Genomic DNA, 24,809 nt, shown 5'->3' on the forward strand with positions numbered 1-24,809 from the left:
ACTTCTCGGCGAGCATGCGCACTCCATGAAACTGGTAAGCAAGACATTAGGTATAAATAATGGCTGACACGTTGTCTCCGTTAGCGACAAGAGAGAATGTCTTCATAAAAACACAAAACTTAATATTTTAAACTACAATAAAATTCTTGTAAGTAATACAAATATCAAATCTAGTAAGTACATAAATTTTTTAATTTCTCTACATATCATTTTTGACAAAACAATTTTTCAATAACGGGCACATCACAAGTGCCGACAATGCGTGTTATGAAACTAAAACTAATAAACATTTTAACATAAACAGTTCGTAAAAATATTCAGAATTTTTGTTATGATTATTTTTACAAATTCTCGATTCTTTGTCGTAATGTGAAGATCTGATCCTGACAGCCTCTAATTGGCCTGAATACAGCTTGCTCTTCACCGAACTTTTCTTCAACAATTCTTCTGAACCGCTTCTCAAGTATACTAGTGATGGATTCTGATTATGTAGAGATTAGAGTAATTATTATTTGCTTCAGAATCCAACATGATCTTATATCAAAGGCTAGACTTGTAAATATTATTTAATGTAAACAACTTATTTTACAAATTAATATTCATATAACTACCTTTAACTTTATTTAATATTTAATTATTTAATCAAGATATATGTATTAATAATGAAAAGACTGTATTAAATATTATTAAGCTATTTTATTTATTACTATGTTAATATTATAAGAATTTGTATTTGATAAATTAACTGCGTATTATTTGAAATGTAAATATTACTTATTTATTCCTGTTTGTAAAGTTTAACGTTATGTAATAGCTCAATTTTATTATGTTTTGTTGTCATGGAGACGCATGTAAGTAAGAGAGCGCGAGAATTGGAATGTGAAGAGGAGGTTTATTGAAAATGCTGAAAGTTTACTGGAAAGTTAAAGAGATCTAGAGAAGAATTTAGGGGGGAAAAACTGATATATAAGTGACGAACGCTGGAATTATTAATTAATTAGGAGATTAGAGATTTATAAGAGAGAGATTGATATTAGGTTGAAATTGGGCATTCAGCATTCGGCAATCACAGTGCGATAATAGCGAGTCGGCAAGTCACTCAAGCAACTAAATAAAGTCTACAAGTTGAGAAGCAGTTAGCTAATAAGTTTCTGAATAACAAAGCAAGAAGATAGCTGAGTGACTACTGAATGACTAGCGATATTTTAGTTGAGATTTATTTTCAGGGCCAACCTTTCAAGGACACACTGAAACGTGAAGCATAGTAAGAAGTAACTAGAGAATAAATAGAGGCAACAGGGTTGTGTTTAATGATAGCGGTGTTTAGAATTGTAGTGCCCTAAAGAATTATTTGAATGCTGGAGGAATGAACATCTGTACATATAAAACCCCAAGTTAAAGAATTATTGTGTATTGCCCTAATTCAAGAGTAATCAGTAGTGCTTCATACAAGAACATCTGATTATATGTATTGTGCCCGTAAATTAATTCAGTTAATGCTAGAAGATTTATTTTAATGAGTGCTGTTTATTGTTAAAAGTGTTTGTGTGTATGTTGATGAAGGAAGAAGATTAACGGTAAGATTATTCCAACTTTAATATTTCTGTTCAGAGAAGTGTGCGAGTTTCATCTTAGAATTCCCTGATGTTAACAGTAACTATCGTGGAAAATTAAAAGACACGTAAAATTAAAAGTGTCTGTTTATGAAGAGGTATTACTGCAATTTTTATTGTATTTGGAACTTAAGGAACTATGACAAGACTGTGATATAGAGATAACAGATTTATCTTGTCAGAGTTTGATTGTACTTATCGGAGAAGCTGAAGTGATTGTGATATCTTAATTACTGATTTGAAGTGAACTGTAAAATTTATGATTTTAAAATTAAATGTTTGTTTTTGTTAATGAAAAGTTGTATTTTGCCTGAATCTCTTTTACTGCACCATTCATAAAATATTCGAACCAAAGCGGGAAAATTAAGTAAGTTAAATATACTCGGCCAGTATATATAATAACATCATATAAAAGAGGATAGTTGTGAGTTGGTTTTTCTTCAATTCTTGAACTAATTCAGATATAGAGTGGCGCAGTCTAAATATAAATTTTCTCTATATTGAATTAGAAATCAACTAGCAACTTATAATTTTGTTTAAGAACATCATAGTGACTAACATGTCGGATCTAAAGTACAGATTAAGAAGTAGGATCCAACAAAATGGCACAGTCGGCAGGATTTAAATTCACTAATAAAGATTGTAATATTAAGTATTAACATTTGTAATAGTAAAAAAGAATTTAAAGATAAATTAAGTGAATCAAGTGAATTGGTTGTAAACTAGAATCAGGCAAACAGAGAAATTATTTTAGGATTCTATTTTTTTAATTTTTTATTCTATTCTATTAATTTTATTTTTTAAGTTATTGTTAATAGAGTAATATGGCTGTTTCATGTAGTTCTAAAATGGAAGATAGTGAATTTTTTCATACAGTAAACCCACAACAGGTTTTTCCCCAGTTTTCAGGTGAAGAATCAGATAATGTACTGTTTTTTTTTACTTATGTTGAAAAACTTAGAGAAATAGCAAATTGGACAGATTTTCAACTGTTAATTTTACTCAGAAGTAAATTAATAGGCAAGGCTAAAGCATATTTTAATTCATCTCCAATTCTCAAGGATACATTTGATTATCAAATATTTAAGGACAATCTTATTTCTCAGTTCTCAAAATTAAGGAGTATTGGTCCAAATTTATGGAAGTTAAAGAGAGTCTTACAAAAAGATAAAGAAACTGTTACTGATTTTCACAATCGTTTATTGACACTAGCCAACAGTTTAAATGTGACTAATGAGGATAAACCACACTTAGATTGGGCTGTATTCCAACAATTTAGACAAGGTGTTAGGCAAGAATTAAGAGAAACAGCCTATCAGAAGAAAATTTACACCTTAGAAGAGTGTCTCAAAAGTGTCAAGGAAAAAGAACAAATGTTAGGAGACCATTATCCCTCATCCAGTGTAGGTCTTGTTAATGTTGTAAATAAGACTGGTTGTTCCTTGAACCAATCTAAAGTTGAAAAGAAAAATAAGGATGGAAAGGGAAAGAATATTGGAGAAAATCCAAGTAGTATTAATTGCATAACTGAAGGTAAAGAGCAATTTGACAAAAGGCTGATGACAGAAGTGCAAACCTTAATTCACCAGGAAGTAAATAGGTTAAATCAGCCAATAATGAATAGTCTTAATGAGGTTGTGAGACAATTATCAGCTATTACTTTGAAGTCTCAAGAAAACCAAAACCCCACAACTGATAAAATTAATGAATTAATTAAACATGAAGTGGAAAAACAAAATCAACCCATTTTAACTAGTCTAGATAAGGTAATTCAAGGGCTAGATAATATCAAACAACAGATGTCTATTATCCCTCAATCTAAGACAGAGATAAGACAAAGAGATCCTCCAAAATGTTATAATTGCAAGAAAGTTGGACATTATGCCAGGAATTGTTTCTATAACAAAGGAAACTACTCTAATAGCAGATGGGACTCAACGTTTGGATACATACCCCATAGAAGAAATAATAGAATTCAGAGACATCAAGCACCTAATGAAAGAATGATGAGAGTTAGAGGAGAAATCCTGGGTTCTAAATGTAATATTTTGTTTGATACAGGATGTAATGCTTCAACTATTAGAAAGGACTATCTTCAAGGTATAAGACATAAGTTAAGGAATAATATTGCCAAACTTAGACAACCTGTAAAAATTACTACTCTTTTAGATCCAAACTTCGTAGCATATGAAAAGATTCGAGCAAGCATCTACCTACAAGAATTTAAGCTAAGTGTCTGGCAGGACTTACTTATCATCCCCTCAACCGCTGACATAAGCTCCCACATCATATTGGGAACAAATTTCTTAGAAAGATATCAGTTCTCCTGTGATTTTTTTTAAAAGGGAAGTATGCCTAATGGGCAGGAAAATAAGTGTCAGAACAAATGGCAATTATATGCATAATAGAACAAGGAGGCAGAGAGAAAGGTTTCATGTACCTGAGAAAAGATTTGCCCCAAATAAAGTGGAGCTGTCTGTAACTGAACCAACTGTGGAGAATAGTAATACACAGTCTGTTATGCTTTATCTACCAAAATCAAAATGTAATACTGATGAACATTCTCAACAACTAATAGCCGAACCTGAAGTTATCAATAAGGAACAAACAACAGTTGAGGTAAATTGTGCCAGGGTGACTAGTCTATATAACAGAACTAGGCCAAAAGAAACAAATTACCAAAATGATAGACAACTGAGGCTAGAAGTTAGTGACAGAGAACAGAACCTCTGCCCTAAAAGGACATTATCACTTTATAAGTGTAGCAATCAAAATTCTCCCTATGATAAAAACAACAAGAAGTTAAGTGGAGAAGTGCAGAAAGGTAAATACATAGACTGTAATAAAAAATGTAATCATGTTCAAACTAAGTGCTGTTTAAGATCTTGGAAAGGAGATAAGAAGTCAATTTTCTCCACTCGTGAGTCTAGTGTGAAAAATTTTTCTTTAAAGAAAAATTTTTCAAAGGAAGAGTAAGCCTTTGTTGGATTCTGATTATGTAGAGATTAGAGTAATTATTATTTGCTTCAGAATCCAACATGATCTTATATCACAAAGGCTAGACTTGTAAATATTATTTAATGTAAACAACTTATTTTACAAATTAATATTCATATAACTACCTTTAACTTTATTTAATATTTAATTATTTAATCAAGATATATGTATTAATAATGAAAAGACTGTATTAAATATTATTAAGCTATTTTATTTATTACTATGTTAATATTATAAGAATTTGTATTTGATAAATTAACTGCGTATTATTTGAAATGTAAATATTCCTTATTTATTCCTGTTTGTAAAGTTTAATGTTATGTAATAGCTCAATTTTATTATGTTTTGTTGTCATGGAGACGCATGTAAGTAAGAGAGTGCGAGAATTGGAACAGAACGTGAAGAGGAGGTTTATTAAAAATGCTGAAAGTTTACTGGAAAGTTAAAGAGATCTCGAGAAGAATTTAGGGGGGAAAAACTCATATATAAGCGACGAACGCTGGAATTAATTAATTAGGAGATTTATAAGAGAGAGATTGGTATTAGGTTGAAATCGGGCATTCAGCATTCGGCAATCACAGTGCGATAATAGCAAGTCGGCAAGTCACTCAAGCAACTAAATAAAGTCTACAAGTTGAGAAGCAGTTAGCTAATAAGTTTCTGAATAACAAATAAAGCAACGGAAGATAGCTGAGTGACTAGCGATATTTTAGTTGAGATTTATTTTCAGGGCCAACCTTTCAAGGACACACTGAAACGTGAAGCATAGTAAGAAGTAACTAGAGAATAAATAGAGGCAACAGGGTTGTGTTTATTGATAGCGGTGTTTAGAATTGTAGTGCCCTAAAGAATTATTTGAATGCCGGAGGAATGAACATCTGTACATATAAAACCCCAAGTTAAAGAATTATTGTGTATTGCCCTAATTCAAGAGTAATCAGTAGTGCTTCATACAAGAACATCTGATTATATGTATTGTGCCCGTAAATTAATAATCAGTTAATGCTAGAAGATTTATTTTAATGAGTGCTGTTTATTGTTAAAAGTGTTTACAGTTATAAAAAGTGTTTGTGTGTATGTTGATGAAGGAAGAAGATTAACGGTAAGATTATTCCAACTTTAATATTTCTGTTCAGAGAAGTGTGCGAGTTTTATCTTAGAATTCCCTGATGTTAACAGTAACTATCGTGGAAAATTAAAAGAAGCGTAAAATTAAAAGTGTCTGTTTATGAAGAGGTATTACTGCAATTTTTATTGTATTTGGAACTTAAGGAACTATGAAAAGACTGTGATATAGAGATAACAGATTTATCTTGTCAGAGTTTGATTGTACTTATCGGAGAAGCTGAAGTGATTGTGATATCTTAATTACTGATTTGAAGTGAACTGTAAAATTTATGATTTTAAAATTAAATGTTTGTTTTTGTTAATGAAAAGTTGTATTTTGCCTGAATCTCTTTTACTGCACCATTCATAAAATATTCGAACCAAAGCGGGAAAATTAAGTAAGTTAAATATACTCGGCCAGTATATTTAATATTAATATATAATTATATAATATATTAATATATAATAACATCATATAAAAGAGGATAGTTGTGAGTTGGTTTTTCTTCAATTCTTGAACTAATTCAGATATAGAGTGTAAATATAAATTTTCACTATATTAAATTAGAAATCAACTAGCAACTTATAATTTTGTTTAAGAACATCATAGTGACTAACATGTCGGATCTAAAGTACAGATTAAGAAGAAGTAGGATCCAACACTAGCATAAATCTTACCAGGAACACACAGTAGGGAAAATATGGGTACTATGAGAGCTCTACTCCAATCATCTGGAATTCGTCCCTCTGTCCAAGCCTTCTTATTGGTATAAAAGTCTTGCAGCCACTGTAAGACTTTTATACCAATAAAAGACCATACTTAAGCATTTTTGGCGAATATCATCTACTCCTGCTGCCTTTCTACATTTCAAGCCTTTGATGGCTTTTTCTACTTCAAGTATGGATGTAATCCACTGTGCTATCACTGCTTGTTTCATTTAGCAATTTTTCAAAATAATTACTCCATACTTCACGGATATCTTTTTCTCCTGTTTTCATGTCACCTTTATCGTCTCTAATTCCTTTTACAGCACTCAGTGGAACTAGCTGTAAATCCAGAAATGAGCTGTTGTGTTTGTATACAAATACTAGAAGTATAAGAAACAAGGCAGATGAAATGGTTGCACTAATTGCGTCTGTTCACCCAAAGATTGTCAGAATAAGTGAGACATGGTTGGAAGAGGATGACATCCTAACAGGAATAGAGATGGAAGGGTATGATGTGTTTCGTGAGGATAGAAGGGGTAAAAAGGGTGGGGGAGTGCTATTGATGATAGAGAAAGAGTTATGTCCATACAAAGTAGAAATGCAAGACAGAAATAGTACCAGTGGTTATGAGGCAGTATGGTGTGAGATAGAGGTGAATGGAATCAAATACTTGGTGGGATGTTGTTATAGACCAGGTAATGTGGATCCTCAAAACTACTTACACTACACTAATAAGGCCAATAATGGAATATGCAGCACCTATCTGGTCACCTTCGGCCTCATCGGTAAAGAAAAAACTACACAAAATACAAGCAAAAGCATCCAAGATTATCATTGGTGCAGTCTCATCCACTAACAACATCAGAGCCCAACAGGAATGTGGGCTTGACCTGCTGGAGGACAGACGAAAATTTGCCACCATAAAATTCATAAATAATATCAGAAGCTACCAAAGTGATCATATCTCCCTAAAAACTTATGAACATTGGAACCAAATTTGCAGACTTCACAGATCATCGACTTTACAATATGATGACACTATCAGGAAAGAAATAGGTCTTGATCAGCTAAATGTCCACATAAACAAAGAACCTCTATTTTCCAGTCCTTTACCTTCAAATACCTCCATAAATCTAAACCTTACCAAACTCTGTACAAAAAAAGAACCAAAAGAAATGCTTAAAGAAAAAGGCCTAAATACCATCAACCTTCTTTCATCCTCCAAACAGGTTATTTGTTATACCGATGGATCATCAGACACCAATATGATTAATGGAGGCGCTGGTGTTCTCCTTCTACTCCCGAAAGGTGAAAAACTTTCAATAAAAGTTGGATCTGGGAGAATCGCTTCCAATTTTACCAGCGAACTCTATGCAATAAATAAAGCACTCGAAGCCTACTTAAATCTATCATCTCAATAATCTGAAGGAATTATAATTTACAGTGACTCAAGATCAGCTATGGAGGCAATCAAAAATGGCAATACCAAGCTCACACAAGACATCCATAAACTCTTAAATCATCTAAAGTGTTTAGGTAAAAGTTGCATTTTACAATGGATTCCTGCTCATGTAGGCATTGATCACAACGAAGCAGCTGATAAATTAGCAAAAGAGGCCAGAGAACTCAACCAAGAAACTCATATGATAACTCTTGCTGATGCCAATGCACTAGCAAAAGCTAAACTAATTCCATTGAAATCAGTGATACAACATCAAATTCCCGAGATTAATGCTGACAGAAGGACCTCCACCACGATAGCAAGACTACGAACAGGACAATATAGAGGAATGAAGATCAATACAGATGATACGAGAACATATAGAAACTGCAACAACTGCCCCAATACTGAACTGACACCCACTCACATCTTTACCTGTCCAGCAATTACAGCAGCCTTGCAAGAAATAGATCCTAATCCTGAACAACAGCTCTATACAAACAAAATCACAGACATAGCCAAAGCAGTACAAAGAGCACACGGAAACATCTAAGACTCTTCAAAGGACAAGACAACAACAACAATGTGGATGGTGGTGATAGTGAAATGTATAGTCAAATTAGCCAAGCAAATAAGAAAAGGGGTGATCATTATGGGTGATATTAATTAGCAATATAGACTGGAATGATGAGATAGCAACTGGAAGTAAAGAAAATGAGTTTCTTGAGTTTTTGAGGGATAACTACCTCGGACAGTATGTAACACAAGGATTAAGGGTCTTGGATTTGGTCATCTCATCAGAGGATGTAATTATAAATGAGGTGTCAAATCATCCACCAATTGGTGAGAGTGACCATGAGGTGATTACCTGGGTGGTTGCCAGTAGTGCGAGGACCCCTGTGAGAAAAGGGTATATGTGTAACTACAAGGGGAGGGGGATTATGGAGAGCTCAGGAGACAGCTTGAGGGTATAGCATGGAATGAGGAGTTAGCTGGAAAAGAGATCAATGCAGCTTGGGAGATTTTCAAAAACTATTTAGTAGATGCAATGTCTAAATGTATTCCAAGGGTGAGAAGGTTAAATAAGGTAGGTGTGAGATGGATGAATAAAGAGATTAAGCATGCAATACAGAGAAAAAGGGCACTGTGGAGGTAGCATAAGAGAAGTGGAAATAACCAATTTCATGAGGTCTACAAAGACCAGACAAGGAGGGTGACTTGGTTGGTGAGAATAGCTAAAGAGAGGTATGAACAGCAGTTAGCTAATAAAGCCAAAAAGAATCCTAGGGAGTTCTTTCAATATGTAGCCAGCAAAAGAAAGAACGATTATGGAAGCATGACATTGATTGGAGAAAATGGTATAAAGACAGCTGTTGCAGAATGTGTGGTGGAGATACTTAATGAGCAGTTCATAAAGATCTTTCAATCTTGTGAATGTGACTTCATGTAGGGATTGCGAGCAGTTGATGATGGGGAGGAGAGCCTGACTGTAAGTGAGCAAGAGGTGTTTGGGGAGGTGAGTAAACTAGACGCAAATAAGGCTGTGGGACTTGATAATATATCACCGCATATTCTGAAGGAATGTGCCAGGGAGTTGACACCTGCCTTGACATATTTTTTTAATACGAGTCTTGCTCTTGGTCAAGTTCCTAAGGAGTGGAAGGAGAGCAAGATTGTGCCACTTCATAAAGGAGGTGATCGAACTCAAGCATGAAACTATAGGCCTATCTGTGTGTCAGGTGTTGTGGTTAAGTTGTTGGAGAAGCTTGTGAGAACTAGGATCCAGAGTTGGGTTGACAACAATGGTATTATCTTTGATGGACAGCATGGATTTAGTAAAGGGAGGGAGAAGGATACACAGTAATATACTTGGATTTCGTAAAGGATTTTGATAGAGTATCTCATGATAAGTTGACAGTCAAACTAGAGCAGATGGGGTTGGATATTAGATTGGTGCATTGGATTGGAGACTGGCAATCTGATAGGTATCAACAAGTTGTGTATGGGGTAGCAGGAAAAGAAAAGTTATCCAGGAAAAGAAAAGTTACTAGTGGTGTGCCTCAGGGGTCTGTTTTAGGGCAATTGCTGTTTAACTTGTATATTAATGATATTAGAGAAGATTTGGATGGAGATATTCAGATGATGCAAAGTAGAGACGAATCATAAAGAGTAGTGAAGATGTTGTGGCCTTACAAGAAGACTTGAATAAATTGAGTGATTGGGCATGGAAATGGGGATGCAAGTTCAATGTTGCAAAATGTAAGGTTTTAAAATTTGGAAAACAAAGATGAGATGCAGAATTTATGCTTGGTGAGAATATATTGTTGGAGATAGAGGAAATAAGAGATCTGGGGTTGATAGTGGATGAGGATCTTAAATTTAGGGGACACATTGCCAAAATTGTGAAGACAGCACAAAGGCTTCTGGGAATGATGCAGAGGACACTGACGTGTAGAAGTAGGGAGATTCTTGTTCCATTGTATAAGGCTTTGATTAGGCCACACATGGACTACTGTGCCCAAATTTGATCATCGGGTTTTCAGAAAGATGAAGAGATGTTGGAAAGGGTCCAAAGGCAACTGACTAAGGTAGTTTCTGACCTCTGGAATGTCGAGTATAAAGAAAGATTGAGGAGATAGAGACCTACAAGTTGGTAAGGGGTTGCTATAGGATCAATGGTTGACAAGTTCTACAGAGAATAGCGAGAGATCAGGGGAGAACTAGAGGTCATCCCTGGAACCTGTATAAAGAGAGTGTGAGTAGGGGAGTGAGAGGTTTTTTTCATGCAGAGTTGTGAATGATTGGAATGCCTTGCCTGAGAGTGTGGTGTCTGCAAGGAGTTTGAGTGTGTTTAAGACACGGTATGATGAGATGTGTGTGTGATAAAAGGACCTCCAAGAAGTCTTTGACTTCATGGGGTCTTGGGGTAATAATAATATTTCTGAGCTTCTTCAACAGCCCCCAAAATATTTTGCCACCTTCATGATTTTTATTCTCTACGTTCTTGCCAAAGTCCTCCCATGACTTGTGATTAGCTAGTTTTACACACTGTTTAGCTTTCTTACATTTGTCTCTGTATTCTCTAAGAGAATCAGCTGACTTATTTGCCAGGAATTTTTTACATGGTTTCTTCTTTTCCTTCACTGCCTCTTTTACTTCCTGTGTCCACCATAGAGTTCTGATTTTTCTATCCTTGCAGATAACCTCACCACATGCCTCTCTGGCTGAATCAAGGGTTTCTTCAAGGTTTGCCACTGAATCTCCAAGGTTTGATTCCTGTTCTCAAACTCTTTCATTTTTTCTTCAATAATCTTAGTGTATTTTAGTCTACAGTTCACATCTGAGAGCTGCTCAACTTTTACTCGCTTTAAAACTTTCTTACATGTTATTCTTTTCAATATGAAATTTAATTTTATCCTGCTCAAGACTAAATAGTGATTACTGCCAATTTCAAATCCTCTGTACACTCTGGTGTCCTGCTCCAGAGAGAAAACATCACCATCAACAATAACATAGTCAATGAGACTTTTTCTTCTTCCTTGCCTCTTTTCTCCATGTGAATTTGTGCACATTTTTATGTTGGAACATGGTGTTAGTAATAACTAGTCCATGTCCTGAGCAGAAATCCAACAGATATTTGCCATTATTATTAGCTTTGCTCTTTTCTCCAAATTTTCCCAAAATATTTTTGTATATCCGACAATCACTTCCTACTGTGCTATTTAGATTCCCAACAAGGACCAACTTTTCCTTTTTCATTGTGTCAGTTGCTTTTTCTAAAGCATCAAAAAATTCCTCCACTTCTACCTTAGTAGAGCTTTCTGTGGGACCATAGGCACAAATAAGTCTCATTGTGCAATTCCCCATTCTGATAGCGCACATCACTCTACTTGAGGCTGCCTGCCATTCAAGAAGATTAGCCTTGCATTTTGTGTTGAATACTATGGCTACTCCTTCTTTTCCTTGATTGGAATTTCCTGAATATAACATTTTGTATTTATTGCTCAGAAAGATCTCACCAGTTTTTGTCTTTTTTGTTTCAGTCACCCGTATTATGTCGATCTGGTACTTATTTAATTCCTCAGCTAGCTCCATTTCTTTGCCATTGAGGCTTCTTATGTTGATAGTACCGATCTTTAACTCTGGTGATGTTGAGTTGGGGTGTGTTTTCAGATTTGTTCCAGTAGCTGACTTTCTGCTGTTCGCCCTGGTTCCCTGGCAAAAACAACGGGGCCTTGTTTAGCCAGGCGACGCCCCAGCTAGCATGAAATTTTGTCATGTTATACCATCATTTTGTATTTTGGTTTAAGCCAATAAGAATACAATTTGGTCAGCTAAATCCCCATCCTCGTTCGTTCAGTATCCAGATAGATACCCAACAGGGTGCACCACGAGAAGGTGAGGATTGGACATTAGATTAGAAGCCCCTGGTCAGTTCTACGCATTCCTTTAAAGCAGTGGTTGTCAAAGTGGTCAATATCGACCCCAGGGGTCGATATAACATTGTTAAGGGTCGATAGAAAAATAAGAGATCACTGTACAGGTAATATTTAATTCGGTTAACTTGGATTACCTCCATCCTAAATGACAACGCAATTAAGAGTGAATCGTTTGAACAGTAACATGAATAGGACCTGTAAAATGGAGCAAGGTCATGAAAATAGTTATGGAGGGCAATCAAGTAGACCAAAATGACACGTTTACCAATAAACGGATGTAGGTGGTTCCCACCCGGCCGGCGCGGCGGAAGCGAGATTACAACATGTGCTCGGTTGCTTATTTATTTACACGTATTCAATCCCTGTCATATTTTTGCATATCGACGTAGTCTTGAGCCAGTATTTCATTGGTCTGCCTTTTGTCTCTTCGACCTGTACATTCTACTTCCTGCAAATTCTATGCTCTATTCATTTGGTTATGTATCTATTTACTTATTATTAATGGTGTTTTGTTTAGTTTTTCCCAGTATCTCTTGTCTTTTTATCTATTTCTCTTTATTGCATAACCTGTTGTTCTTATATATTTCATTTCTGCTTCAAGGATTTCTTTCTCATTGTTCATTCTGCATGACCATATAATAATGTTGGTTTTGATAAAATATACATTCTTAGTCTGCTTTTTTTTTGGTGACTACCATTTTGTTCATTATGACATTTACTTTGGAGAATTGGTTAATTTTGTTAGAAATGCCTAAATCTTCATTGTAACTTAATTTATAGCCCAAATAATTAAAATTGAGTTGCTCAATTATTTTAACGTTTTAGTTTCAACAATTTTAGTTCAGATGGTATTTTTCCTTTGAATGCAATAGTTTTAATTTTTTCTTGAGAGACTGACATATATTTTTGGAGTTTATACTCCTGTGGCTTGTAGTATTCGTAATTATCGAATTAATACTGGCAAAAAACTGTGTAAAAAAAGTAAAACAATTTAATAAATCAAGGACTGGTTTTGTACAAAATTATTGTGTACTTTTTCAACAAAAATAAAGAGGTACTAACATATACATTTCTAAATAATAAATTATCATTTTTTAAAGAATTCATTCAACATGCAACAGATGTTGAATGTAGGAACCAGATATCATAAATATGAGTCATTGTCACAGAATATAAAATATTTTATCTCATATCCTAATTTATCAGCATGCAAATCTTTTATGTATGCTGCCCAGAGATGATTTAATATCAAGCATTGGTTATTATGCTGGGTTAGACATCGTATCATCTCACTAGCCTCTTTAAATCTGTGTATATGAGTATTTAATTCTGTATGGTATTTTGGTAATTTGCTAATTGACTTGATGGTTTTTCATAGGTGGTGTGAAAGCCAATCCAGATTTATATGCTCTTTTTTTTTTCTCCACCTCACTGACCTGTTTTTTTGTTTTTTTTGATGAATTTCTCCAGAACAACCCATCAGTTCAATGTAACAAACACAACATTTGCAACAGATTTTATGAACTTCTAGTCTTTTCACAGACGGACGTGGTAATTTAAATAATCCTAACATCTTGGAGATATTTTGTAGAGATCTAAAGGCAACTTTTAAGTTATGTTGCTGTAGGACTTTTGCTATTTTATCTTAATGTTCTCGATACAGAGTAAAGAATCCATGCCTTTGAAGTCATTTGATTGTTGATGTCAAATGATGTTGTAACCATTTTTTAAGAATGTTACTAATGTAAGTTATTTCCTTGTTTCTTTTATTATCATCACTTGATGACTTGAATATTGCTCTTTTGTAGATTGTATTCAGTTGCTTTAAATAAATATCATTTGGTCATCTGGAAAGAGTAAAGAATCCACGATATTTATTTTCTATTTGGATCCCTTCTTTGAGTTTTTTTTATTATTTCATTCATATGTATTCTAAATAACACTGGAGACAGGGAGGACATCCATGTAAAGTGGTATTAATTTTTTATTTTTTTTTTTAATAATCTATGAATGCTAGATGCATTTCTAAAGTGAATCATTTTCTTTTCTAAATTAGGGGTTTGAGGGTGAATATAGGATCTGTGCAAGACTTTCCTTTTCTTAAGCCAATTTGTTCTTCATTTATTATTTTTTCTAAAATATGGCTGATTCTTCTAAACTTATTTTTCTGTAGTTGTCACAGTTATTCCACTTCCTTTTCTAAAGATGGGAATCACAATTGCATGGTTAAAATGAATGGGTATTTTTCCAGTGATATATATCAGTTCTTCTATATTCTTTCCTATATGGCCTCACTTGGCTGACTTGCTTGCTTCGACCCTGGGGATATTAAAGCACTCGAGGCCCGAGGGGTGTCTCTCCTTTTCCCAACTTCTACTCTAGCTGGTAGAGGGCAGTAGCTCTACTAGTACTTGCTGGAGCACTGTGGTAGAGGAGGCAACAGGAAACCACTCCATTAATATCCTAGAAAATTTTAGTAGCAATGAATAGAACTTATAAGGGGGCAGCTACCAGCCCGGCAAACCAAGGTGGCATCTCTTGGCACAGAGAAGAAAAGAAGGTGCACATTGGAATGGATACAATATCAGGAAATAAGGACGCTTCAAGGGCTGATGTTCCTCCTGATAAAACTTCTAAAAGTGACTTAAAACAAGCTATAAACAAACTGAAAATGAAAGATCGTCAGAGAATCAAAAATTGCAACATGAAATGTGAGAACAATGAACAGATGTGGAAAATTAGAAAATCTCAAACAAGAAATGGACAAAGCCCATTTCTTGTTTGATCTGTGAAGTCAGATCCCTATGATATCAATTTGGGAAGATAAGATGGGAAGGAATAAGTGATTTTTATAGTGATGAAGTCACTTTTAGAAGTTTTATCAGGAGGAACATCAGCCCTTGAAGCGTCCTTATTTCCTGACCTCAATAAATGTCGAAACCGGTCTGGGTAGTGGCCCTTCCCTTAATTTACTCAGGTGGAGATAAAAAGGAAAAAGGAGTTGCACTTGTTTTTAATAAAAGAACAGCAAAGAGCATCATTAGCATAAAATGTCTGAATGACAAGATTATGGTAGTTAAATTGAAGGCTGAACCTGTGGACCTAACAATAATGCAGGTATATATGACAACAAGTGACCATTCAGATAAGGAAATAGAGGAAATGTATGAATAATTACAAGAACTAATTAAGGAAGAAAAAAGAAAAGACTATATGATTATAATGGGAGACCGGAATGGAGTTGTGGGAGAAAAAAAGGATGGAAATGTAGTAAGAAGATATGGACTAGGTAATAGAAATGAGAGAGGGTAAAGGTTAGTGGAATTCTGTAAAGAAAATAAGCTAATAATTACGAGTACTTGGTTTAAAAAATCCAAGAGAAGACTATACACATGGAAAAAACCAGGAGATATAGAAAGGTATCAAATTGATTACATTATATGTAAAGCAAAGATACAAGAATAGAGAAAAAAATGCATGCACATTTCCTGGAGCTGATATTTACTCTGCCCACAACCTACTATTCATAGAAATAAACATGAAACTAAAGAAAATAAAAGAAGCTCAAAGTTTATTTTTCACTTGGTTAGACTATAATAAATTTAGTTTAATCCTTTATCCAAGTGTGAGCAAACAAAGTTTGTGCTTGAAAATATCTTCAGGACTGAGGTAAGGTAGTACACCCTGAGGCAACTCGTAGCAAAGGTAGACCAAGCTACCTCCACACCTGGGCCTGGCTCCCACTGACGAGACCTCAATAAATGTCGAAACCGGTCTGGGTAGTGGCCCTTCCCTTAATGCATAACATTATATCTGCAAAGAGATGTGTTTTGCATTATGGGAGATACTGAGATAGGAGTGGTGTTAGCTTGGTACACCTTTGCTACAAGTCGCCCGGGGTGTACTACCTTACCTCAGTCCTGAAGATATTTTCAGGTGCAAACTTTGTTTGCTCACACTTGGATAAAGGATTAAACTAAATTTATTATAAAATAAAAGAAGTTATGAAAAGGAGAAAATGGAACTTAGAGAAATTAAAAAATACAAAGGAATTTGGAAATAAATTAGAGGAAACAAGTTTTGTCAAAACTGAAGATCCAGAAAAGAAATGGGAACAAGTTAAAGAGAAAATAAAGAAGATTGCAGAAGAAGAAATTGGATATATAAGAGCTAAAAGAATAAAAAAACCTTGGATAACTAATGAGATGATTTCTCTAATGGAAGAAAATGGAAAAATACAATATAGAACTCTGAATGACAAATTGAGAAGGGAAGCAGAAAGAAGTAGAGAAGACTAGCTTAAAAACCAATGTGAAGAAATGGAAAATTATGAGAGAGTGGGAAGGTATGATCATTTGTATGAAAAAGCAAGAAGCATAAATCACAAGAGAAATGGAATTCGAGCTAGAGGCATAGAAGATAAGAATGGAGAAATCATAACTGAAGAAGATAAAATCCTAATGAGATGGAAGGAATATACTGAAGATCTATATGACAAGGAAAATAGACCAAATGAGTTGCCATTAGAAGATAAAAAGAAGGTAAATGAAGATAATCTAGGCCAAGAGATTTTGAAAACAGAAGTAGAAATGGCCATTAAAGAACTAAAATGTGGAAAGGCAGAATAGATGAAATATCTGCAGCAGAATTCCTGAAACAACTTCAGAAGAAAGGAACTGAAGAAATAACCAAAATAAATTTAATTTATAACAAAGGAGAATTACCAAAAGATTTTATGACCTTAATATTTATACCTATACCAAAGAAACGCAATGCAGTGAACTGCAAGGATTTTAGAACAGCAAGCTTCATTTCCCATACATCAAAAATACTTATGAGAATCTTAACATGAAGAATTGCATCTAAGGTGGAAGAATTTCTTGGAGAAGATCAGTTTGGTTTCAGGAAGGGTAGGGGAACAAGAGATGTGATTGGACTGTTAAGAATAGTAAGTGAAAGAAGTCTAGAAGTGAATAAAGAAGTTAATATCTGCTAGGTAGATTTTGAATTCTGTCCTTTTGTATGGTTGTGAGGCCTGGACTTCATTGAAGGAAGATGAGAGGAGACTCCTGTCTTTCGAAATGAAAACTTACAGAAGAGTTTTGAGAATTCCCTATACCGCTCATGAAACCAATGAAAAAGTCCGAAAACTGATTGACTCAATAGAATGGAAGAAAAGGGAAAATATTCTGACAGTCATCAGAAGAAGACAGATGAAATGGTTCGGACGTGTGGAGAGGGCTAATGGCATTCCAAAGCAAACCCTAGAAGGAATTGTTCCGAAATCAAGGGTTAGGGGCCGACCTCGATTAAAATGGACTGATAACATCAAAAAATGGACAAATTCCTCCCTTTCTCAACTGACATCAAGAACAAGAGACCGAGACAACTGGAGGAGGCTAGCAAAGAGTATCACCTACCAGCCATGAATGACCCAATTGTTCATTTAGGACTATGGGAGAAGAAGAAGAAGATTTTGAAAAAGCTTTTGACTTTGTAAAATGGGAAGAGATGGTGGAAGTAATGGAAAAGATTGGTATAGATTGGAAAGACAGAAGGCTAATTATTTCACTATATTATATGGGACAAACTGCCATGGTGAGAGACATATATGGTACAACAGAACCAGGTATCATTGGACGAGGAGTAAGACAAGGCTGTTCTCTGTTACCAATTTTGTTTAACAGTGTGTACTAGTGTATTCCAAAGCAATGTTAAAAGAAGCACTGGAGTATTCGGAAGAAGGAATAAAGATTGGAGGTAGACAAATATTTGCAATAAGATATGTAGATGACAAGGCAATATTATCAAATACTGAAACAGGACTACAACATCTGTTGAACAGATTATTTATGGAATAAATTATATAAATTATGGAATGAAAATTAACATAAGAAAAACAAAGGTAATGAAAATAGCAAGGAAAGAGGCAAATATGGATATCAGAATAAATGGGGAAAAACTGAATCAAGTAAAGACATTTAAATATCTAGGAAGTGTGATTAGCAGTGATGGAAGATGTAAGAGTGACATAAAAGCAAGAATAGCGATGGGAAGAGATACCTTTAATAGAAAATGGAATTTATTCAAAGTAAAATGGATAGAAACCTAAAGAAAAGACTAATACAATGTTGTGTGGAGTGTTGCCCTCTATGCAGCTGAAACTTGGACATTGAAGAAAGAAGAAATTAAGATTTTGGAAAGCTTTGGGATGTGGATTTTGAGTTGAGAAGGATGGAAAAAATTAAATGAACAGATAAAATAACTAATGAAGAGGTCTTAAAAAGAGTAGAAGAAGAAAGAAGTTTGTTAAGGAGGATAAAAAGAATAAAGGGAAACTGCATCAGACATCTGAGAGCGAATGGAATCATCAGAGATGCCATCGAAGGAAAAAAGACGGAAAAAGACCAAGAGGAAGAGTAAGGAAAACAATGCTAGGTGACATGCTGAATGAAGACAGGTACACAACCTTGAAAGAGAAGGCTCAGAACAGAAGAGAGTAGAAGGAAAGTTTTTGCTACTAAGAGACGAACCTGCTCAATTACAGAATACTCAAGAAGAAGAGATATATCAGTTACATTTATTTTCTAAAATGTCTTAAATAACCATTCTGATTTATTTATTTATTTCCTTACAAGAGTTTATAATAATAATCTATCCACATCTATCGTTCCAATATTTATTGTTTCTCTTGTTTATTTCTGTAAAAATTTATATTTCTTTATAGATTTGGATTACAGTTTATGTATATTTTTTTCTAATTAACTAATGCAATTATCCCAACTTTTTTCTGTAAAGTTTTCTTGTCTCTCTGCTACTGCTCTTTCCCTCTTATATTCCATTTCATCTCCCAGTTAAATGCATACAGTTTTTTTTCCCCTTTCAATTATATTCTTGATTTCATCATTCCATATTCCAAGTACTTGTAATTTGTTTCCTTTTTTTTTCCCTACACTTTTCTTGCTGCTATATGCAGATTTTTCCATTCACCTACTATCTCTTTTTTCCCTTCTGTTTCTTTTAAGCATTTAGGGTTGATACATACATCATCACCACAATCAAATTACTGACATGTACCCTCAAGGGGTGAACAGGATATGATAGCACTACATGAAAAATTTACATCATTACTAACGTCCTATCTACAATTTTCCTCCAAATCAGTCTGTTACTTGTCAACATTCCAACATTATCAGATCTTATATTTCTATCGTCTAAGGCACTTTGTACCGTATCAATCCACCTATATCTTGTTCTTCGTCTGGGTCGTTTTCCAGCCAACCTGGCAGAGAACACTTGTTTTGCTAATTTTTCCTCGCCCATTCTATTCAAGTGACCATATCAACCTGAGATTAGCTCTGCTAACGCATTCCTGGATGCTGACAATGTTACGTTCTTTCCTAATATCCTCGTTTTTAAAATGATATTGCCATTGATGCCATCTGTTCATGTCTCTAATCTTTCTCAGGGCTCGCATATCTGCGGTCTCTAGTCTTTGGTGAAATGTTTTCCTTCTGACCCAGCTCTCAGATCCATAAGTTAAAACTTGTTTGAACACTGTCATGTATACAGTTAATTTAGTGTTCCGACTAATTTCTGTCATATTCCATATGAATTTATTCAATTGACTTCCTACCATACCATCTTTGTTGATTCTGTTGTCTATTTCCATATTTAATTTACCATCTTCACTAAAAATCGTGCCCAAGTAGCTGAAATGTTTTACTTGTTCTATAAGTTCTCCATTCACAATGCAGTTAATATATTTTCAATGTTTCTGCCTATTTTCATTGTCTTTGCCTTTTTAATGATGACCTTCATACCATATCTATTACAACAGTTATTCAATTTAGTCAGGGAATCTTGCAGACTTGTAGCGGATTTATTTGAAGTACAACATCATCTGCATAAAGCAAAGAGCTGACATTAACATTTCCAATTCTGATACCATGTTTAATATCACTTTCTTTCATAATGTGATCCATATAGATAATGAATAACAGAGGAGATAATGTACATCCTTGTCTCACACCAGATTTACCAATAAACCATCTTCCTGTACTTCCTTCTATGCTAACTGCTGACTTACAACTCAAATAAAGACAAAGTATTGCTTGATATAATTTCCCATTGACACCACATAACTGTAGCATATGAATAGCTTCTCTCTTGGAACCTTGTCATATGACTTTTCCAGATCGACAAAACTTAAATACAGATGCATTTAAGGTTGATATATATATTTTTGTTTCTTTTTTTGTTTGTAGTAACAGATTTATTTTACATACATGTTCATCATTTGGGGGGTGCTTAAGGGTGAAACCTGTATAACTGAGAGGAGACCTCCACATAGCCTTTAAAGGAATGCAGAGAACTGATCAGGGCTTCTGACCTAATGTCCAATCCTCACCTTCTCCTGGTGCACCCTGTTGGGTATCTACTTGGATACTGAATGAACAACGATGGGCTGGCAATTTGGGATTAAGCCGACCAAATTGTATTCTTATTGGATAAAGCAAAATTAAAAAATGATGGTACAACATGACAAAATTTCATGCTGGCTGGGGTGTCGCCCGGTTAAACAAGGCCTCTGTTGTTTTTGCCAGGGAACCAGGGTGAACAGTGAAAAGTCAGCTACTGGAACAAATCTGAAAACACACCCCAACTCAACACCACCAGAGTTAAAGATCGGTACTATCAATATAAGAAGCCTGAATGGCAAAGAAATGGAGCTAGCTGAGGAATTAGATAAGTACCAGATTGACATAATAGAGGTGACTGAAACAAAAAAAGACAAAAACTGGTGAGATCTTTCTGAGCAATAAATACAAAATGTTATATTCAGGCAATGACAATCAAGGAAAAGAAGGCTTCCAAGTTTAAAATCAAGGAAAAGAAGAAACAGGCTTCCAAGTTTAAATTTGGAAGCCTGTTTCTTAATTGTCGAAAACGAAAGAAAAGAGAAGACTGCTCAAACTTTTATGAACTTCGAAAGAATTTATTTTGGTGTTTAAATCTTCTTTAACAAAGAATTTTATAACTGCATGATACACAATTTTATTCATTTCAAGGGATACAGACAACGCTTTTGCTTCAGACAGCTGTATAAAACAAACTACTTGATAGAATGACTTGCAATTTCACATGGATGCTAATGTTATTTCTATCAACTTAGAAGAAGGAAAAAAAAAAAGAAAAAAAAATCGTACCGATAGTGTTGCCACCTATGGTTGAGGCTGAGAACATTTCAGACACCCTCGTAAGTCAGCATGTGCTCTTAGAGAATACAGAGACAAATGTAAGAAAGCTAAACACTGTGTAAAACTAGCTAAACAAAAGTCAGGAAGGTAGCAAAATATTCTGTTGAAAAATCTCAGAAATGGAGGAGAGTGTGTTGTGAAAGGAATTAGAGATGATAAAGGTGATGTGAAAACTAGAGAAAAAGATATCCTTGATGTATGGAGTAATTACTCTGAAAAACTGCTAAATTAAACAAGCAGTGACAGCACAGTGGTAGAATAAAAGAATGGAGTTATAAAAGTTCTACAGTGGCTGCACCGCATAGTTCAGAAGGCCTGGACAAATTCCAGATGGTTGGAGCAGGGCTCACATAGTACCCATATATAAAACTAGAAATAACACCGAATGTGAGAATTATAAAGATATTTCCCTCCGAGTGTTCCTGTTAAGATTTATGCAAGTATAATCGAGAAACAGTTGAGAAGGATTGTGAAAGAAAAGCTTGATGAAGAACAAGCTGGATTCAGGCCAAATAGAGGCTGTCAGGATCACATTTTCACTTTACAACAAATTGTTGAGAAATCATGGGAATATAATAAAAAATCTGTATTTAAGTTTTGTAGATCTGGAAAAGGCATATGACAAGATGCCAAGAGAGAAGCTGATCAAAATTCTGTAGTCGCATGGCATCAGTGGGAAATTATATCAGGTAGTACTTTGTCTTTATTTGAGTTTTAAGTCAGCTGTCAGAATTGAAATAAGTACAGGAAGGTGGTACAGAAATCTGGTGACAGACAAGGATGTACATTATCCTCTCCGTTAATCATTATCTATATGGATCACATTATGAAGGAAAGTTGTATTGAACCTGATATCAAAATTGGAGATGTTAATGTCAGCTCTTTGCTTTATGCAGATGATGTTATACTTCTAAATAAATCTGCTACAAGTCTACAAGATTCCTTGACTAAATTGAATTACTGTTGTAATAGATATGATATGAAGGTCAGCAATAGCAAGACAAAGAAAATAGGCACATGCATTGAAAATATCAACTGCACTGTGAACAGAGAACCTATAGAATAAGTAAAACGTGTCAGCTACTTAGACATGATTTTTATATAAGATGGCAAATTAAATATGGAAATAAACAATAGAATTAACAAAGCTGGTATGGTAGGAAGTCAACTGAATAAATTTATATGGAATAAGTGAGAAATTAGTCAAAACTCTAAATTAACTGTATACAAGACAGTGTTCAAACCAAAAATGGATCTTGACCAAAGACTGCAGATATAACTCCTGAAAAAGATTAGGGAAATGAACAGATATCATCAATGGCAATATCATATTAAAAATGAGGATATCAGGAAAGAACTTGACATTATTAGCATCCAGGAATGTGTTACTAGAACTAATCTCAGGTGGTGTTGTCACTTAAACATGGGAGAGGAAAGATTAGCAAAACAAGTTCTCTGCCAAGTTGGCAGGAAAACGACCCAGAGGAAGACTAAGATATAGGTGGATTGATAAGGTAAAAAGTGCCTTAGAAGATAGAAATATAAGATCTGATAATGTTTGAGTCTTGACAGGTAACAGATTGATTTGGAGGAAAATTGTAGATAAAAATTTAGTAATGATGAAAATTTTTCATGTAGTATTATCATATTCTGTACACTCCTTGAGGATACATGTCAGGAATTTGATGATGATGATATTGCTATTCCATAGGTGTGCACTGCTTATGCTGAATATACACCCCCCCCCCACACACACACACAGATATTTTTATTTTTATTTATTTATTTTTACAGTCCAGAACTCTGCTCTAGAAATCAAACATAGAACTTTTTCAAGTGCCTTCAGGCTTCCAATAAGTGAGACAGTAGTCTCACATCAGATGATAAAATTAATTTCCTACCTAAAAGTCTCATCTCTTGTTTTATTATTATGCGACATCTCCAGATAGTCCAAAGACTCATTGAGGTAGGGCACCTGCTCTACAGCTCTGTCTCCACCACTCAATCCACCAACTGACTGCAACTACACCAACGCCATCTACTGCCGACCATTACCACTAGTATTTCCACAGACAATCACAAACATCCATGCCCACGGTGGGATTCGAACCCGCAGCCTTTTGGCTGGAGAGCGGATACGCTAATCACTCAGCCAGCCAGGCTGGCAATCTGCCACCTATTAGTCAGTGTTAGCGATAATATAATAATTTTGTCATATCTGCATTACACATTTAAAGCAATAGTACATTAATTTTTCTGAATAACATTCATTGCTTATGAATATCATGTGAATTATATTTTTAGTAATTAGAAAGATTGTTGCAAAAAAGCTGTAGGAAAGAACTTGAGAAATGATGTGGTTAAAAAAACAAAAGTGTCTACCTCTTATTTCTCACACTTTCAGACTACTTTTGTTCCCTTGAAAGAATTCACTGAAAACTGCTATCCAGTTCTTTGTCTTTGGTTTCAAAGACAAGGAAGGTATACATCAAAAATGATGAACAATAAAAGACTCCCCACCCCATTTTGCTGGTCCTGTATATCCTGAAAATGCACGAGGAGAAGTCAATTTAATTTGTTCAAATAGGCATTGCCAGTCTTGTTCCACCTTATTTTCACCCCAAAACATACTACTAAAATTCAAACACTAATATCTATGATAAAATGAAAGAAAAATACTGCTTTGAAGATTTTGATATTGGCAGCTACAAATACCTTTGTGTTATCCCTCATACATCTATTTCACTATTTGGTTCTTCAATAAATGTTTTATATAAAAGTTGTTAATGTTTTTTATGAGATGAAAATGGGTTCAGACTCACCTCTTTCGAGGTCTCGCACCTGACTCCCTTTAGGTGCTCCACCAAATACACATGTATGGCGAATATATGATGTACGTCCAAAATCAGAAGCAACTTGTTGAATCTGCTGGGCAAGCTCACGAGTTGGTGCCAGCACCAATACCTGGTTTATTCAAAAGGAAAATCTTGATTGCTATCAACAGCATTTCAATCAGAATAACTTGTTCCATATTTAATAAACATGAGGTTTAGAAAAGAAGTAAACTTACAATTGGTCCATCTCCTTTTGCCAAAGGTGGCTGGTTATTAATATGGACAATAGCAGGTAATATATACTAAAAAGGAACAAAACATAAAATCAAACTGAGGAATTAAAAATTGGTGAAGGATCTACTAATTAAAAATATCAGATTTCAACTGAATTTATATTCAAAGCATCTTAA

At 34.6% G+C, this 24,809-nt stretch overlaps 1 protein-coding gene across 2 annotated transcripts in view; it reads right to left on the reverse strand.

The window, feature by feature from the left end:
- Positions 1-24,809, reverse strand: part of LOC150105223 (uncharacterized) — a 281,122-nt gene that overhangs the window by 146,924 nt on the left and 109,389 nt on the right. For both annotated transcript variants that reach the window (XM_090395542.1, XM_090395543.1), the window contains exons 5-6: positions 24,636-24,701; positions 24,388-24,529 (exon numbers count right to left, since the gene is read on the reverse strand). In XM_090395542.1, the coding sequence (XP_090251668.1) occupies positions 24,388-24,529; positions 24,636-24,701 (208 nt within the window). The remainder of the gene's footprint in view (positions 1-24,387; positions 24,530-24,635; positions 24,702-24,809) is intronic.

Source organism: Typopeltis vanoorti, chromosome 7, assembly GCF_054136105.1.
Source record: "Typopeltis vanoorti isolate ZY-2024b chromosome 7, IOZ_Tvanoo_1.0, whole genome shotgun sequence".
In the NCBI taxonomy this organism is placed as follows: Eukaryota; Metazoa; Arthropoda; class Arachnida; order Uropygi; family Thelyphonidae; genus Typopeltis; species Typopeltis vanoorti.